The sequence below is a fragment of the Saimiri boliviensis genome, chromosome 7, assembly GCF_048565385.1.
Source record: "Saimiri boliviensis isolate mSaiBol1 chromosome 7, mSaiBol1.pri, whole genome shotgun sequence".
NCBI lineage: Eukaryota > Metazoa > Chordata > Mammalia > Primates > Cebidae > Saimiri > Saimiri boliviensis.
In genome coordinates this window covers 66,555,130-66,573,535 of record NC_133455.1, presented here as the reverse complement: position 1 = coordinate 66,573,535, position 18,406 = coordinate 66,555,130, and the positions used below count along the sequence as shown (strand labels likewise).

Below are 18,406 nucleotides of genomic sequence, written 5' to 3'. Positions count from 1 at the left end.
TCTCTATACAACTTGCTCTTTTCATTTGATGACTTGTATAGAATATAGTCCCAGTAAATGTTCTCTCTTCTTCTCTTCTCTGCCATTTCACATCAGCCCTTCAAAATTTGGCTTAAAATCCATCCCCAGGTAATACCAACTGATGCCATCACACCTGAGCCCTGAGCCAATTTATGTTATCCAGATTCTTTTTTTTTTTTAAGATGGAGTCTCACTCTGCCACCCAAGCTGGAGTGCAGTTGCACCATCTCAGCTCACTGCAACCTCAGCCTCCTCAGTTCAAGTGATTCTCCTGCCTCAGGCTCCTGAGTAGCTGGGATTATAGGCACCACTATGCCCAGATAATTTTTGTATTTTTAGTAGAGACAGGGTTTCACTATGTTGGCCAGGCTGGTCTTGAACTCCTGACATCAGGTAATCCAGCTGCCTCGGTGTCCCAAAGTGCTGGGATTACAGGCGTGAGCCACCGCACCAAGCCCAGAGGCATTTTTATTACTGTTTTGACATTCTAGGTGCACCAAAACAGGGCTGCATCTTGATATACTTAGCATATATCCACATGGTCTTTGCTTTGTCCATGGTGGGCAGTCAGTAAGTGACAATAGTCACACTGGGTGATGTGCATACATTACCTGGGAAGGGACGTTTTTGGGTGGCTCAATTCTAATGGAGGGATCCCACTCTCCTGGAGGGAGCACCGTCACCTGGTCAAGGAACTCGTCAATCCCCGCCAGGAGATCATCTCGCTCTTTTGCCTTATATGCTACGTCATGAAAAATCTACAAAGAATAAAAAACCCTCAGGAAACTTAAGAGAAACTTTACATTAAACAATTATCAATGGATATGGTAAAAAATGGATAAAGCCTCTTGATTTTTATCTCCATTATGGGGATGCAGAAACTTTAGCACTTAGGGAAGTATAAGAATAAAATAATTTAAAAAACAAGTGTAGAAATGAGATGCATCAAAAAGAACTAAATATATGTCTCCTAGTATAAGAAGAGATAAGACATGACTCTAAAGGTGTATAAATATGTTATCGCCACAAAGGATGGAAGGAAAAGCAAGATGTGTGAAAAAAATATTTTTTTAATCAGCTTTCCCAGGTTGAGAGGAAAATTTTCTTGATCATAAAGGTTGGAAACACTGGCTAGAAATACTAGTGAAGGTCCTCCACGAATTAAGCCTCTCAATCAAAGAAAGCTGATTAAAAAAAAACAGGCCACACCTCCTTCTTCCCCCTAAGGCATATGCCTTGAAAGTCCTACTTTGCAGCTTTACAGAGTGGTGCAGTTCTTTCCAGAGTATGCACTGTGGGTTCAATACAATGTCAAAATATCTGGTTGTTTTGGTACAGACTAGTCAAGACATTCATACTACACTTACTGAGGTCATACCAATGAGCTTATACAAACTGATCTCATTTAGTGGAACAGGAATGAGGTTTCTTTACATAAATAGATTGAATGTATTTCATTAACCATCTTCTCTTGAAAGTTAAGCCAACCTTAATATATTTCTTTATATATCCTACTTGACAGTAATAGTTTCCCCAGAAAAAGATTTCTCTGCATCCTTGATTACTCAAAAAATGAGAGTTAACATAGGAAGAAAAATCCTCTAGAGCTTGGTCCTTCTACACTAGGCTCTCAGTTGAACTACTTCCCAGCAGACATTGCAATGGAAAGTATTTTATCCCCAACAACTAGCACAGTGCCCGGCACAGAGTAAACGTTCAGTAAATATTTATGAGATGGAAGAATGAAGCAGAAGTTACACATACCTCATCTGTCATGATGGTGGCCATGGATCTGCCAATCTCATGGTACTGCTGACCTTTCCCTACTGGACCCAGTAAGATAAACAAAAATCTGGCAAAACATACCGAGGAGGAAATGATGTAAATAAATATAAAGGAGTGCCATCTTAGTCCTGTCTAAATAGCATAAGATTTCTCTCTCCTGTCATACAGAAATCATCACTGTACCTTCAAAAAAAAGGAGACAGTAATGAAGGAGCCCTTTGAGTTGCCTTGACCTTAATAATAATAGCTCCACTATGGGCATTCCATGCTATTGTGTGGCATCATTCAATAATGTAGTTATATCTCTTAGGGTTTCTATAGACACAATTCTCAGCTGTAGAAAAGATGTTTTTTTCAAAACATGGCATTGTGGTGCAAATTCAAGGTTATCTGAATTCCATTTATTTTTCTAGTAAGAAAATGATGGGGAGAGGAGAGGGATAAGAAGGTTGAAATGATCAAGCCTTACAGAGGAGTCTAAACTGTGTTCTGGACATCTGAATACTCCCTGTAAGTAGCAGGGCTCTGAATCACCAGCATCACCACCTTCAGAGCATATGAATAACCTTTTGAACAAATGTGTGCACATCTGCAAACCATATAAACCCTGCCAGAATTGTGTAAAGAGAAACAAATACCTTTATTAAGAGACGTTTCCCTGCGATATGGCTTTATAGAACTGAGAAGATAATACTTGGCTTCCTATTTTAACAAGTTATTGGCCCTTGCTATGTCTTTTGAATGCTCTTTAATTCTCTATTTCCAGGGCTATCAGTGCTGTGCAGTCACAGCCTCAGAAATCTCAGAATTCCTCTTCATGGTAGTTAATCAAATATACCTCAATTTTCTGATATTACTACTTTTTTTTTTTTTTAAGACAGGGTTTGACTCTGTTGCCCACACTGGGGTGCCATGGTGCAATCCTAGGATTCTAACTCACTGCAGGCTCAAACTCCTGGGCTTAAGTAATCCCCTTGCCTCAGCCTCTCAAGTAGTTGGGACTAGAGGCACACACCAGCACATCTGCTTTTTCTGCTGAATTGTAAACACCATTCCTAAAATTAATTAATCCTAAATTTCAATATTAACTGGTTTCTTCTACCAGCACTGCATAAATTTGAACTTTGGATAGAATGCATGAGTTTTATCTTTGCCTTTACCTTGTTGGGATTGGCACTTCTGTTAGGCCTGAGAGAAGAACAGCTGGAGACAGCCTCACAAAGGCAACAATGGGACGGTCCAAAATATCCACCTCTCCAACCAGGACATTGGAGGCCTCAGCCCCAGTAGGAATTTTTTTCATGAAATGAAGGTCTACCTGAAAGTCCAAAAGAATCCTCTGACAACTTGGGAACCACCACCTTAAATATCATTTTTAAATTTTTTATTTACTTTTTTTTGAGACAGGGTCTCACTCCATCACCCATGCTGGAGTGCAGTGGCACAATCTCAGCTCACTGCAACCTCCACCTCCCAGGTTCAAGCAAATCTTGTGCTTTAGGCTCCCTAATAGCTAGAATTATAGACATGCACCACCATGTCCAGGTAATTTTTCTGTATTTTTAGTAGAGATGGAGTTCTGCCATGTTGGCCAGACTAATCTCAAACTCTAGCCTCATGTGATCCACCTGCCTCGGCCTCCCAAAGTGCTGAGATTACAGGTGTGAGCCACTGCACCTGGCCCTATCACCTTAAATATCAATCACCCTCCTCATACCTTACACTCATATGCCATTTTATGGTTAGCAAATGTTTTCTCACACTATTTGATTTGATCCTTATGAAAACCCCAGAAGGAGGATGTGACAGACTGTATTCGTCACACTTGAAAAAAATGAAGCATCTGAAACCCAGAGAGGTGAAGTTGACTTGCCCAGGACCACAGAGCTTTTAAGGTATAGATTCAGATTTTAAAACTAGCTATTCTGATTTCAATCCCATTCCTCCAAGAGAAGTGCTTCTGAAGCTCGGGGTCACATTCTTTCCCTTTTTAAATACTCAAATGTTTTGTCAGAGGTTTCAGGTTTTCGAAATAAAACAAAGAGCCTTAAGAGCAGAGAAAGTGATATGACACTATCTGTGTTTTAGAAACACAGGGTTAAAGACAGACCAGAGCAAGGAAACGCTGGAAGCAGGGAGACCAAGGCTTGGACCAGAAGCTGCAGTGAGGCACTGCTACTGCAGAAGGCCTCAAATACCAAAGTCACAGTCCTCAAGGAGAGCTTCAACCAAGAGTTAGTCCTAGGAGACATCTGTCTCTAAATAGATATCCAAAATATTGTTTTGGCAAAACCCTTGGGGGTGAGAAGAACTGCTGGAGAACAGGTACCAAAAAAATAATTGGCCGGGCGCGGTGGCTCAAGCCTGTAATCCCAGCACTTTGGGAGGCCGAGGCGGGTGGATCACGAGGTCAAGAGATCGAGACCATCCGGTCAACATAGTGAAACCCTGTCTCTACTAAAAATACAAAAAATTAGCTGGGCATGGTGGCACATGCCTGTAATCCCAGCTACTCGGGAGGCTGAGACAGGAGAATTGCCTGAACCCAGGAGGCGGAGGTTGCGGTGAGCCAAGATCGCGCCATTGCACTCCAGCCTGGGTAACAAGAGCGAAACTCTGTCTCAAAAAAAATAAAAAATAAAAAATAAAAAATAAATTGAAAAATCCAGAGATCTGTGTTAGGGAAGATTCTCAGTAGCTAGTCTCAGTTTTCAGCATATTAAATCTGGAGGAAGAAACTGCTGAGTCAGCTTCATCCAGGCTGAAGTAGAAAGGAAAAAACATGCCCAGATGGGCCTCCTTTTATGCAGAAAGGGCTCTAGTCTTGGGAAAAGTGTCTTGAAACTCTAAACCTTACCCAGATTCCAGAAATTGAATTCTGGATTCCACTAAAAAGAACCTTAGGCCTAGAAGCCAGTTTCCCATGATTCTGCTCACCTTGCTTAAATCCACAGGACTATGTTCACAATTCACTCCATTTTTTACTTCAAGACTTGTAGTTGGAACAGACTGAGGGGACACAGTTTGACCTATTTGGAGAAAATCAATCAAAATCCTGAGTCCCTGCCCTTTTCCCCTCTGACACACCCCATCCATCCATCAACTGGCTCTGCCTTCTCCTGCAAAGCCTACATAGAGAAGAGGTTAAGATGACTATGAAGTCAAGACCCACATACACCTTTTTCCTTACCTACTAGTTAGTGGTAAGGGGAGGACAGAGCTCTTACTACTTCTGCACCATCTTTCTGAACACATTTGTGACCCTCTTTTATTTCTCTACTAAGGCAGTGATCCTTAACCAGACATGCTTATAAAAGACCTCTATGGAAAACTTTTCAAAAATATAGATTCCCAGGCATATCCCCTGCTCATGGTGCTTCAGTATGGGTAATATTCAGGAAATGAATGTAGATGAGGCCCTGCCTGGCCACATCTTTCAGGAAAAAAAACCAATCAGCAGCCGAAATTCTGAGTGTTTATCATCCACCATGCATCTGGTTAAGGACCTTACATAGATTAACTTGTTGAAGTTCACAATAAATTTATGGAGTAGGTCCTATCAGTACTGTTATTTTATAGGTAAGAAAGTGAGACTTAAAGAGGCTTAGTAGATTGCCCAAAGTCATACACTTTGTGAGTGGTAAAGCCAGAATCACAAGCCTACAAGTCTGACTCAAGAGCCTCCACTACTGTATTTTGCCTCCCTAATCTAAGACATTTGTCTATTCCTAAAAAGCTCCAATTTACCTTCTCTGGTCTCAAATTATCCCCATTATGTATATCTATCAAAAGCTACATCTGTTCTGAGGCCACCCTAGGGCATAAGTCCCTCACCTTAGGTCCGCTGAGAACTATCAGAGGAATGCATCCCTAGTGCTCTGAGAGAGAGATGGGCAGCAGCCCCAGCCACCCACCTTACCAGTCTCCAAAAAGTACTAAGTGCCTAAGTGGACATGGAAACATATTAGACAAATACAGCCCCGACCCCTGGTAAGTCAGCATCTCCAACTAGTTCCCAAATTTCTTATTAATAAAGAGAGAAAAATCACCTAATAATCTTACCATGTTTATCCATTGAATGTGGATCGGACTGCTTCTTGCCAACTTCAGCAAAGGAGCGAACAATGGGAATGAGGTTGTTTCTCTTCTTTTCATTCTGATGATGATGCTTTTTGAGAAGGGCTTCCCGCACTTTAACCCTCATGCTATCATTCAGGTCACTGGACAGTTCTTGCTGATCCAGGATCAGGTCTGTAAAGTAGGCACTCACATGAACACTCAGACTGAAGGTTAATGAACCCAAGGAGGCCAACATCAGGTGGAATGGAGTAAAGGCATAGAGTAGGGGGAAGCAGCTCCACTACAGCTATTGAGGTGCAATTTCAGCTTCATGTCTGAAAGTGCTATTTGATGATAGTGACTGTGAAAAGTTATACTTTATTCATGCAATAAATTATTATGATTGGGCATAGAAACTATTGAGTACTAGTACAACAATTTTCACAAAAGAGGAAACTGAGGCCCAGCTGCTAGAAAATTCTCCAAGGTCTTACATCTAGTAGTTTGCAGAGCTGGGATTCAAATTGAGGACTATATAATTTGAAAGCTCACATTATTACCTACTTTGTTCTGTCATCTGCTAAATTTTCCCTACATTCCCTTCCTCCAAGATTTTGACATTGCTGTGATTGTCAAGAAGAATTATAACTATTGAACTCCAAAGGGCTATTTAGAAGAGGAATCTATAAGAAAAATTAAGTTAACTAACCACTCACCCCAGACAATTACCAATAAGCATCACCTCGAAACCTATCAAGGCCAATGGAGTTGAGGGGAAAAAAAATTTCAATACCTAGCGATAAATGTCAGTAAACATAGCAGTTATCAGTAGGGGTTCTGGAGTTAATGGCCTACATTGCTTCCTTCTTCTGCCACTTTCTAGCTGTGTGATCTTGGGGAAGATACATATTCTCTCTATACCTCAGTTCTTCATCTGTAACATGGAACTCATATTACCTAAGTTAGAAGGGTGTTACAGAAAATTAAAATAGATGATATAGAGAGAGTGCTGATTCTCCTGATATACTTTACTGATCCTTATCACTAAAATATCATGACTATATTAGGTACCTGATGTGAAGAATCATAGCACTTTTACTTCAGTCCTACATAATACTTCAAAAGCCTCCCAAAACTCTCAACCTATCCTCAATTTCTAATTCCAATCATGACTATCCAAGTACTAGACGCAATAAATGAGGCTAATCTATTCCATAATCAAGCTGAAGAGCCATATTTCTGTATGTTTAACCTTTATATTCATTGGTTCCTTCCCCACCCCACCCCAATATTCTAATCATGCTTCAGGACCCTTCATCTTGGGGGAAAAAGAAAGAACATCCACCTCATGTCTCCCTCTATCTACTGCCTCCTGTCTCTCTTATCACTTAAAGTTCTCAGAAGAAAAATTAGCCATCCCTTACTATCACTGCCCACAGTGCAGGTGACATCTCACCTGAACTACTGCAATAGCTTCATGCATTTCTCCCTTCAATTGACCCTCCATATTGCTGTCATAATTATCTTTATAATATGAAAAATCTTATTGATCATTACCCTGTCCAAAACTCTCCAGTGGCTGCTATTGTTTACAAAGAGTTTCAAACAGCTTCAATAACTCCCAGGGATTCTTCTCTCTAACAAACAACCTTTTAAGGGACATTCATGGAATTTCAGACAAATAGTCAAAAGTTAGCAAAATGTGACTCCAATGGTGGACATGAGAATTCCATTTTTCCCAGGCAATCAGAGTGATACTTCTGGGGCACCTCCTTGAAAAAGAAGGGGACCCAATATCCCATCAGTGCTTACCCCTCCCCTGGGTCCTCCTATGATCCCAGAGAGACGGAATTACTTGAATGCTTGAAATAGAGAAAGGTTTGGAGAAATATTTCTTTAACCTGTCCAGCCAAACAGAACCAATTCAAGGGGAAAGTCCCTTGTGCACACAGGTGTTTCTCCATCCAGGCCCCAAACATACTAACTTAACACTCAATTACATCAGGAAGCACAATCGGACATCTCCCCTTCACATCTTACTGAAGAAGTAAGGGCACTTTGGCTCAAGTTCCTGCATATCTGCCCTAGATGCTTAATTTAAAGTCTTTAATTCTGTTTACTTTTTTCTACACACAACTTCCAGGTGCTCCTTTCTCTAATTACTATCAAGCATATCTCTGTTGTTGCACTTATTTTAATTGTCATTTCCATGGCTATTTCCCCATTTGAAGGTGAGCTCCTTGAAGGTAGGAACCATTTCTTTCTCTTTTTTTTCTTTTTTAAGAGACAGGGTCTCACTCTATCACCCAGGCTGGAGTGCAGTGGCACAGTCTCAGCTCACTGCAGCCTTGACCATCAGGACTCAAGCGATCTTCGTGCCTCAGCTTCTTGAATAACTAGGACTACAGGTATAAGCCATCACTCCCAGCTAATTTTTCTATTTTTTGTAGAAACAAGGTTTCACCATGTTGACCGGGCTGGTCTGGAACTCCTGAACTCAAGTTATCCACCCACTTCAGTCCCACAAAGTGCTGGAATTACAGGCATGAGCCACTGCACCCAAGGGGACTTTATTCCCCCTTGCCTAGCACGTCATCAAGTATATAGCAGATACAAAATAAAATATTTGCTGAATGAACAGACAAATCAAAATTTAACACCATGTCATTTGAATCCCATAATACACCTGTGAAGTAGGTAGAGTCATGTATTCACCTGAAACCCTTCCCACAGCCAAGGACACTGAGGCCAGGAAGGTTGTGGTTTGCCCAAGGACATACAAGCCACTGTATTCTTTCTGCCACACCACACTCTTTTTTCCCCCACACTTCTTAAATTTATAAGAAAGTCTGTCTGTTTTCCCTTCCCCAACCTTACCTGAAATTTCTTCTATGCTATTTGCACGCATATCCAGAAGGACTGTTCCATTAATAAGGCAGCTTCTTAGCTCAAACAGACTGTGCAATGAAAGGGTTGCCACGTAAGGCTTGCTCCAGCGTTCTCCTCCATCTTCAACATCTTCTTCAAACTTCAGCCACCTGAAAGCATTACAAATAGCTAGGTGCCAAAGATAGAAAATGAGGAATTTTTAAGAGGGAATCTTCAATGTAAGCCATAGAGGAAGCTATCTGAATAGTCATACTGAGCACTGTAAAATCTAATCTATATGTTCAGGATACATTGGTAAGTTAAAAAAGCAGGTAATAGAACACTGCAAGATTGAGTATAGTTTAATTCCATTCTTATTTAAAGAAAATTTTAAAAGTCAAACACATACATGTGTAAGACACCAAATATTATACTCCTCATTAACCCTGCAGTTATGGGATTACAGATAATTTTTTTCTTCTTTTTGCTTATCTTTATTCTTAAATGTTCTCTAATAAGCATGCATTACCTGTACAATTAAAAATAGATTTAATCTCTATCACTTGGACACATTGACAAATCACATTAATAAAATGATATTTTTCTTTTTATCTCTGTCCTGTGTGACCTTTAGTGTTCAGTGTTCTGTGTGACCTTTAGAAGTATGCCAAGATGGAATAAGAAAACTAATTTCCTTTTCACTTGATACCAGGTCAATTGGCTCATTTAAATCTCTCAGCCCATAACATTCACAACACAGCAGGCATTCAGCAATGGCTGTTTCAGTGGGAGCTGGAGCCATGCTTTGCTAATTATCCACCTCCCTCCTTCCCTGAGTCTCAAGCATCATCTGTAAGGTTCACTGGTCAGTTACTAGAAGAGCCTAGACATGCCCCCTGAGGGCTCTTCTGGGATTTGAGTCTCAGACAAGCAGTTATTCTACGATCACCCCAGGAAGCTAACAGTCAGGCTGGTTATAATCCCAAGGGTCTCTATGAGGTTGAATTGTCCCAGAGGAAGTTAAAGTCTCAAAAACTCTGACTGCCAGTGAATCTGAACCCTGTGGTTCACCTGCAGAAGAAGTCTGGACCTATGCTATGTCTGCTTAACTAGGTCCCCATCAAGGTGGCCCTGTCCACATCTTCTAAGTCAGATCTACAGTAATACCAAGATAGCTCGTAAACTTACTCTGAGCCCCAAATAAATGAGAGGAGACCCCTTGAATATCCTATGTTTTATTTCACCAATCCCATGCTCCAGGTTAACTGGCATAGGTATCACCAAAGGCATCACAAAGAGGCCAACATCAAAGATTTCCACCAGAGACCCTAGAATGTCAGTCCCCATGTCAGTCACAGATTCTCCCAAGAAGAAACAAAGCAGGCAGACCTGTCACTTGCTGAAAGGTACACATTTTCCTACCCAAGCAGATCTTGATGCAGGCCATTTTAGGGCCTCACCTGGCTGTTTCCTTCCACTCAGCATCTTCTCCCTCTTTCATACAGATCTCATCCAGCTCTGTAAACAGCTCATGAGGCACATGCTCTTCATCTTCCTCGGTGCCAAGAATGAACTGAACACGCTGAGATGGTGTGTCTAGGAAATCAACCAAAGAGAAAGGTCTGCTCTAGCCTCACACTTAAAACAGAAATATCATTTTGCCTTACCTAACAACTTTAGGAATATATACAGACAGCCACAAACGCAGATGAAAAGTATTTCTTTATTCTCAGAGAAAAGGCTACTCTGTATAAGCAGTTTCATGGGAGAAAAAATTTATGAATGAAGACCACTTGAAGAAAACCCACAAGAAACTGGAAAACTGATGAATTTGATCAAAATGATTGGCTAATTCTCTAGCAAAGGATTTTACCTATTATGATACTGATTTTAGGGGGTCAGAACTGTGAAGTTTTCATGAAAATATTTTTGACTCTTAAGAGGCATTTCTTCTTGGAAGCACCTCTGAAAATCCTACAAAGGGCCGGAGAATCAAGACCAGCTGCGAATGTCAGCCACATGTCCCCTCAGACTCCCCATGCCTCTGGGCCATGGAAACCCCCGCCCTTCATCTCCCAGTCTCCCAAGGCTGTTACCGTGGGCCAGGGCTTCCAGGCCTTCCTCCCCCTGGCTGGCTCCTTTGCCCCGCCCTCGCCTCCGGTGCTTCTGGCCATGAGTGCGGTGGTGCCGATGACTCTGCCGGCCCAGTGGCATCCGAACTCCCACGTACAGAGTTCTGTGACCTGAAAAGAAGTAGAAGGTCTGTGGAGAGAACTCCTTTAGTAGAAAAAAAAAATCCTAGCATAGTTAAGAAAAAATATCACAGTTCTTTGGCCTGGTCACAACTCTGAAATAACAAAACTTCAAAGACTTCCAGGAGTAAAGATATAGAGATTTTGGAGTTGAGGGTCTCTTCCTTTATGCTGCACATGCCTGTAAACTTCACAGAGATCTTGTGAAAACTGAAAGAAATAATGTGCTTTGCAAATTGTAAAGGCTGATTCAGATGTTAGTTATTGTTATGACAATGACAATTTGAGTGATTTTCTTTTTTTTCCAGACGAAGTCTTAATCTATTGCCCAAGCTGGAATGCAGTGGTGTGATCTCATCTCACTGCAACCTCCACCTCCCAGGTTCAAGTGATTCTCCTGCCTCGGCCTCCCAAGTACGTGGGACTATAAGTATGCACCACCATGCATACTTGTATATGTTTATATTTTTAGCAGAAACGGGGTTTTACCATGTTGGCCAGGCTGGTCTTGAACTCCTGACCTGATGATCTGCCTGTCAGCCTCCCATAGTGCTGGGATTGAGTGATTTTTTTAAAAGGCGACACAGTTGCTCTATAACAAGTGTGGCAGGTATTGGCAGGGAGGCAGAAAAGTGGTTAAGAGCACAGGTAAGGCTCAAATCAGCCCACCTGTGTCCAAAATTCAATTCCATCATTCCCTAGCCATGTGACCTTGAACAATTTAATCTCTCTGATTCATTTTTAAGAAGAAATATTTAAAACTTGTTATTTAATTGGAGTTTTCATAAGTAGTAAATAAGGTTTTGCATGCAAAATGCTTAACACAATCCCTAGAATAAGCTGTAACAGCCTCAGATGTATTCATCCTAGGATCACCTTCCATTATTTTATTTTCTGCATTGTAGAATATACAATCTAGAATAATACTAAAAGAGACTAGTTATAAGTCATGAGAAGGGTAAGGTTAGGGTTAAAAAAAAAAACTGAATATCGTACAAAGAGAGGGGAACATGAGAAAATAAGTGACCCAATAGTGTTCCCTCCCTAGTTCCTCCACTCCTATTCCTTCTTTTTATTCTTGAGACAGTATCTTACTCTGTCGCCCAGGATAGAGGGCAGGAGTATGCTCATATCTCACTGCAACATCGAACTCCTGGGTTCAAGCATCCTCCCATCTCAGTCTCCCAAGTAGCTAGGAATACGGGTGTGTACCACCACACCCAGCTAATTTTTTAAATTTTTTGTAGAGACGAGGTCTTGCCACATAGCCCAAGCCGATCTCAAACTTCTTGCCCCAAGCAACCCTACTGTTTCCACCTCCCAAAGCGCTGGGTTCACAGGCATGAGCTACCACATCCAGCCTCATTCCTTCTGTAAGACTGCTTTGGTTTTGATCCTGATTTCCAAGCCTCTATCACCTCTACCTGGCTTCCTCTTGCCTTCCTGCCAAATCTGGAGCCCAGAATCAGTAGCTTTGGGGCTGCTGATGCTCCCATGCCCAGTGCGCCATGCCTTAGTCTTCTCCCATTTCTGTCTGGTTACTGCTGCTCAGCACTCTAGATCTCAGACCCAGTCCCCACATATTCCACGAAAGGAGCTGTTCTAATCCTTACCCACTGTCTTCAAATCCACAACCTTATCTACATTCCTTTCTCCTGAGAACAGGTGACATTCCATCAGTTTTTAAATTTTCTTTTTTTTTTTTTTTTCCTTTTTCTTTTTTAGACAGAGTCTCGCTCTGTCACCCAGGCTGGAGTGCAGTGGTGTGATCGCCACTCATTGTAGCCTCAAACTCTCAGGTTCAAGTGATCTTCCTGTATAGCTGAGACCTCAAGCGTGCACCACCACACCCTGGAAATTTGTTTGATTTTTAGTAGAGACAAGTTCCTGACATGTTGCCCTGGTTTGTTTCAAACTCCCAAGCGCAAGCAATCCTCTGGTCTCGGCCTCCCAAAGTACTGGGATTACAGGTATGAACCACTGTACCCAGCCCTCACTTCAGGTTTTACTGAGAAGAGATGGAAGAAGTTCTTCTCTTCCTCAGTCTGGCTTGCTCTCCTCTGCCAAGCTGAGTATGTTAATAAGTATGACTCTATCCCATTGCCTCTCACCCTCCTGGGGTCCTGTTGCTTCTGTTATCCTCAGTCTCTCCTTTCCATCCATCCCTGCCACAGGTTTTTCCTGACTTCTTAAAAATAAACCTTCCCAAGCAGTGCTACTCTCCCATGTCCTCTTTCCTTCTCTATCAAACCATTTCCAAAAACAGTCACACCCTAACTCCCTTTCCTTACCACTTCCTTGTTCCACAGCCTCTGCATATGGCTTCTGACCCCGGTCTCTGCTGAAGCTTCCCTCAGTAGGGACACCACATCACTCATTCACCAAATCTCTATCACCTTACACCTCTCTCAGCTTAGTTCAAAAGACCTTCTTGAGAGCCCACCATGTTGCAGGTAGTATCCAAACCACTTGGATGCTCTGGGCTCCCTGAGCTGCGGTGCCACTGCCCTCCCCTGGTTCACTTTCACTACTCTGACTGTGCTGCTCCATCCCCCAACAAGCCACCAAAGGAAGGCTCCTCAGATTTCTGTCCTTGGCCCTTTTCTTTTCTCTTTTTAGTGCTAAACATGCTTCTATTTTCAAAGTTCACTTTTACAAATGACCTTCAAATCTCTATCTACAGTGATTGAACATGTCACAAAGCAAAGTCACCATCCTCCATCTCAAATCAGTCTTATACTCATTCCGTGTTTCTATTCGCGGCCTTGCCATTCTCTCAACTTCCTAGGCTTGAAACCTGAGTGTTACCTTAGATTTTCAACTCCACTTTCTTTCTCCATCAATGTACATTCTGTAGATTAAGGCCATTAAAACACCCACTTGGACAAAGCAGGGGTTCCTTCCTGTCTCTCACACTAAATTAACCCTGTAAACAAATCCTCCTAGTTACAGCTCTGATCATGGCTCACCCATATGAATTCAGGACCTTCAAGCTCAGTACTCAACCTCATTTGTAGTCTTTTCTTCTTTTAGTACAAATTATATATTCAGTGGGAAAATAAAATGAAAGACCTCTCAATAACTAAGTAATAAGCTCAAGAGAAATAAAAAGTGGAAATCCTACATGCTCACAGAAAATCAACATTTTGTGGGGGGGAAATCTAGAGATGTGTACCTGTCATGTACCCCAGCAACCGAATGGCCTGGTTTTGACTCCATCTCCTCTTCATGGCCATGGCTGCCGTACCCACCATCACCTCATACTCTTCTCTCTATCAGAACCAAACCGCTATTCCACACATGTACCAATGCTTTCTGGACACTGACTTGGCTCACTTATTCAAGATGCACTGCAAATGCATCTTTCTTCTTGGTATTATTTCTGATCTCCCCCATCAGATGTGCTGCCTCATTCCTTTAAATTCCCAGTGCCAGTCCAGGCACAGTGGCTCAAGCCTATAATCCTAACACTTTGGGAGGCTAAGGCAAGCAGACTCTTTAAGGCCATGAGTTTGAGACCAGCCTGGGGAACTTAGTAAGACCTCATCTCCACAAAAGGTGTAAAAAAAAAAATTAGCCAGGTGTGGTGACATGCACCTATAGTCCTAGCTATTTGGAAGGCTGAGGTAGTAAGATCACTTGAGTTCAGGAGTTCAAAGCTGTAGTGAGCTATGATCACATCACTACACTCCAATCTGGGCAACAGAATGAGACCCTATCTCCAGATAGACGGATGGATGGATAGATAGACAGACAGATAGATAGATAGACAGATAGATAGATTGATTGATTGATTGATTGATTCCCAGCACCCTTGGTTAGCACTTTTCTCATGTACTTATTTCTGCTTTGCATTAAAGTTCAGCAGCTATCTCTCTTATTCTCCACTCTTTACTTGCAAGCTCCTCAGTTAGACCTTTCTCTCAGAATGGCTACATAATGAAGCACAATGTTTCACACGGTCATTGTTCCACAAATGTTCAGCAAATAGAATATCTCTTAAGTATCTCCCTATGGAGCATAAGCCCTTAGGACCTCCTCAGGAGTACATAATCTGACCTACGAGGGCCTCTGACTGTGACCTGAAAGAGGCCACAAAAGGAACACGTAACCAAAGTGAATGTGTTTAGGGTAAATAAAATACTCACCACGGGATGGGAAGATTGATAAAGTCCTAACTGATCTGAGAATGGAGAGCTTCATCAGGAAGACTTCCCTGAGAAGGAGACTTTACGGGAAGAGTTGCCAACTCTTTATCTTCTTCTTTTCCAAGTAATGGGCTTTCCTAAGGCTGCACTCAACTTCCTTGACAGTGCTCTCCACTTCCGAATCAGGTTAAAGTGCCTTGGGTACCACTCTAACACCTCTTTCTCTATTTGTCTCTCCTTTTATTTGCTCTCCCTATTTTCCAAATTCCAAAGTGATAAAGCAAAATAAAAAAGAAACAGTGAGGATTAGAGGAGAAGATGATCAGAGATCTGCTAGAATCTCTAGCAGATGAGAGGCAGGAGGATAAAATGTTTAGTATCTGGTGGAATCGCACTTCTTACCCTCCTGTCTCAGGAGAGTCCTCTGTTGCCTCATGTATATCTCAGGTCATTTTTAACAGGCAGATCCCTGAACATAATGTAGTCATCTGTAGGGAGGAGATTTCATAAGCACCAAGGCTGGAGCAAAAGGCCTCAGCCTATTTCCATATAAATAATGAAGAAAGTAACTAGAAATATAACTGTAGTAGTTATTAGCTATTCATATGTGATCTTGGTTATTCATAGGTGATCTTAATTGTTTTACTAATGTCTCTCAGGTCAGAAGTGTGAACCTGGGGTGATATTGTGAAATTAATGACACTAAGGCAAGATGCTCTAAGCCCTCTGTCATGCCTGCATAAGGGCTGCTGGAGGGTGCCTCAGATGTGCAGCAGTGCCAGCCGCTGTGAAAGCGCCCACTGTTTAGCCAGCTAGGGAAGGAGATGTCCAAAATGGCTGAGACATCTCCTTCCTGGGGAAGTTCAGAGAAAACTTCACTTCTCCAAGCTCTTGTGGTAAGGCCTGACAACTGTCAGGTAGATCCACAGACATCCGGGGGCTTAACTGTCTCTAGGTGATGCTGTGCTTCAGTGGTCATGTTTCATGTCTACTCTTATGTTCTACTTCTGTACCTGGTTCCTTTTGTCTTAGAAAAGATAATCAGCAATAGTAATATAAATCTTAAATGTTTTAGTTCTTTCTTGATAAGTATGGAAAAGGTGCTGATGCGTTATGTTCCTTACCTCACTTCGGGTGCCAGAAATTCCTGAGTCCCTACCTGAATGACACGTGATGTACTTGACCCTATCACTGCCACGCCCTATCTATGTTGCCCCCAGTCACCGACCACCAAGGCCATGCCCTACCTACCCTGCCCCTAGATTTGCAAATCAATAAAAGTGAGAGCGTCCAGGCAGTGGGGGCCACTGCTGGTCTCCACGATTTGGGTAGCAATAGACCCCTGGGCCCAAACTCTCTTTTCTCTATCTCTGTGTCTTGTGTCTTGTATTTCTAAAATTTCTCGTCTCTGCACCAGAAGGGAGGGGCTCACAGAACCCTGTAGGGCTGGACCCTACAGTCATCTTAGAAACAAAAACATAGAGCCGGAGGAGGTTCTACTAAGATGTGGGATTCCAGACCCTGACATTATCAGTATAAACTCTAAAGAGCATAAAGCGTGAAAAGGCTAAATTGAATACCATCTTAATAAAATACTATTTGTTAACTCATTACGTTCCATTACAGTATGTTAACGAAATTCCTGTAACACTGAAACCAACCCAGGTGGCATTAAGGAACAGACTAGAGTCACCTAACTGTGCCAGATCCTGTCCCAAGGGCTGGGCATACAATAGTGAACAGCACAAAGTCTTCAGGACACATATTCTTATTGGGGAGGACAAACATGAAAACAAAAAAAATCATTTAAATATTATTATTACTATGAGCCAAATAAGGTAAAATGCTAAAAGTGTCTAGGGCAAGAGGTAGGATGGAGAAGGGAGACTTTAAGATGATTAGAGGGGACATCTAAGTGATAAGGAGAGAACATAAGAAGACCTGGGAGAAGAGTATTCCAAGAAGGGGGAAGATCAAGTGCACAGGTCGTAAGGTAGGAATTTGCAGAGTTGGTTCTGAGGCAAAAGAATAGCTAGCAGGGCCAGAGCAAGGCAGAAAAGGGAAGGAAAGGAGATGGACAAGGACAGAAAATCAGGCAGGGGCAGGTCATGAAGAATCTATGGACTGTGAAAAGCATAATTTCATCCTGAACAACCACTTCTGGCTAGGCACAGTGACCCACACCTATAATCTCAACACTCTGGGAGGCTAAGGAAGGAAGATCACTTGCATTCAGTAGTTCGAGGCCAGCCTGAGTAACATAGCAAGACTCCAACTCTACAAAAAATAAAAAATTAGCCAGGCATGGTAGTGCATGCCTGTAGTTTCAGCTACTCAGGAGGCTGAGGTGGGAGGATCACTTGGGCCCAGGAGGTTGAGGCTGCAGTGAGCCTTGATCTTACCACTGCACTCAGTCTGGGTGACAGAGTGAGACCCTGTCTCAAAACAAAATTGAAAACTAAACAACCACTTTGATTGGCCTCTAAAATGATGACGTAGGTGTTGTAAAATCTAGTACATCTAGATAGAGCTGGATTTGGGTTAAGAACAGCCTCAGTGAGAAGTGACTTTCAGTTCAATAGAACCATCCCAACCATGGGTTTCTTCTCCCCTAAAAACCCCACAAAGGATTATTGACCAGGCTAGAACCTCTACTTCTCCTTGCTCCTTGAGCCCATTCCAAATACTTCCACTGGGCCACTGCTGGTATACTGCTAGTATTATTTAATTTTAAAGGAGAAATTAAGGAGGCAGTGACTGGATATTAGAAACTGCATTATTAGATTTCATCTTATTGGTTTAAATTACTCACTGTCACTGTTAAAGTAAAACAAGGAGAACGGATCAAATGGCTTCTTGAGCTTGTCCAGATGATGGCTAGTCCAGGTTCTAATGTTCGAGTCCTATGAAAGTTTCAGGCTAAGTCACTCTTCAGAAGACATGATGATTCAATTGTTCTCTCTCACTGCCCTGACTTATTACTGCACAAAGGGACCCCAGAAGATGCTTAGTAAATGTTTGCTGAGTGAATAATAGATGGTTTTGCTTGATATCTAAATTCCTACTAGGTAGATTTGAGGCATAATGGGGAAGACATCCATCCTATAGATGCCTTTGATGGTTCTGTAGGAAGTAAGGTAAAGCTTACTTTAGTACAATCAATTCTCACAAACATTAGCCAATCACAATGCCTGCCTTTTGAAAATATCAGAGATAGGCAGAAACGACATCAAGTTCAGCAGGAGGTCAGAGCTAAGAAGGAACAAGTGGCTG

The 18,406-nt window shown here is 42.0% G+C and overlaps 1 protein-coding gene across 2 annotated transcripts in view; it reads right to left on the bottom strand.

Moving 5' to 3' along the window:
- The window catches only part of SLC4A8 (solute carrier family 4 member 8), an 87,910-nt gene that overhangs the window by 49,868 nt on the left and 19,636 nt on the right, over positions 1-18,406 (bottom strand). For both annotated transcript variants that reach the window (XM_003939170.4, XM_074402647.1), the window contains exons 3-10: positions 10,830-10,976; positions 10,194-10,329; positions 8,743-8,903; positions 5,869-6,057; positions 4,744-4,835; positions 2,967-3,124; positions 1,786-1,873; positions 633-779 (exon numbers count right to left, since the gene is read on the bottom strand). In XM_003939170.4, coding sequence (XP_003939219.1) covers positions 633-779; positions 1,786-1,873; positions 2,967-3,124; positions 4,744-4,835; positions 5,869-6,057; positions 8,743-8,903; positions 10,194-10,329; positions 10,830-10,976 — 1,118 coding nt within the window. The remainder of the gene's footprint in view (positions 1-632; positions 780-1,785; positions 1,874-2,966; positions 3,125-4,743; positions 4,836-5,868; positions 6,058-8,742; positions 8,904-10,193; positions 10,330-10,829; positions 10,977-18,406) is intronic.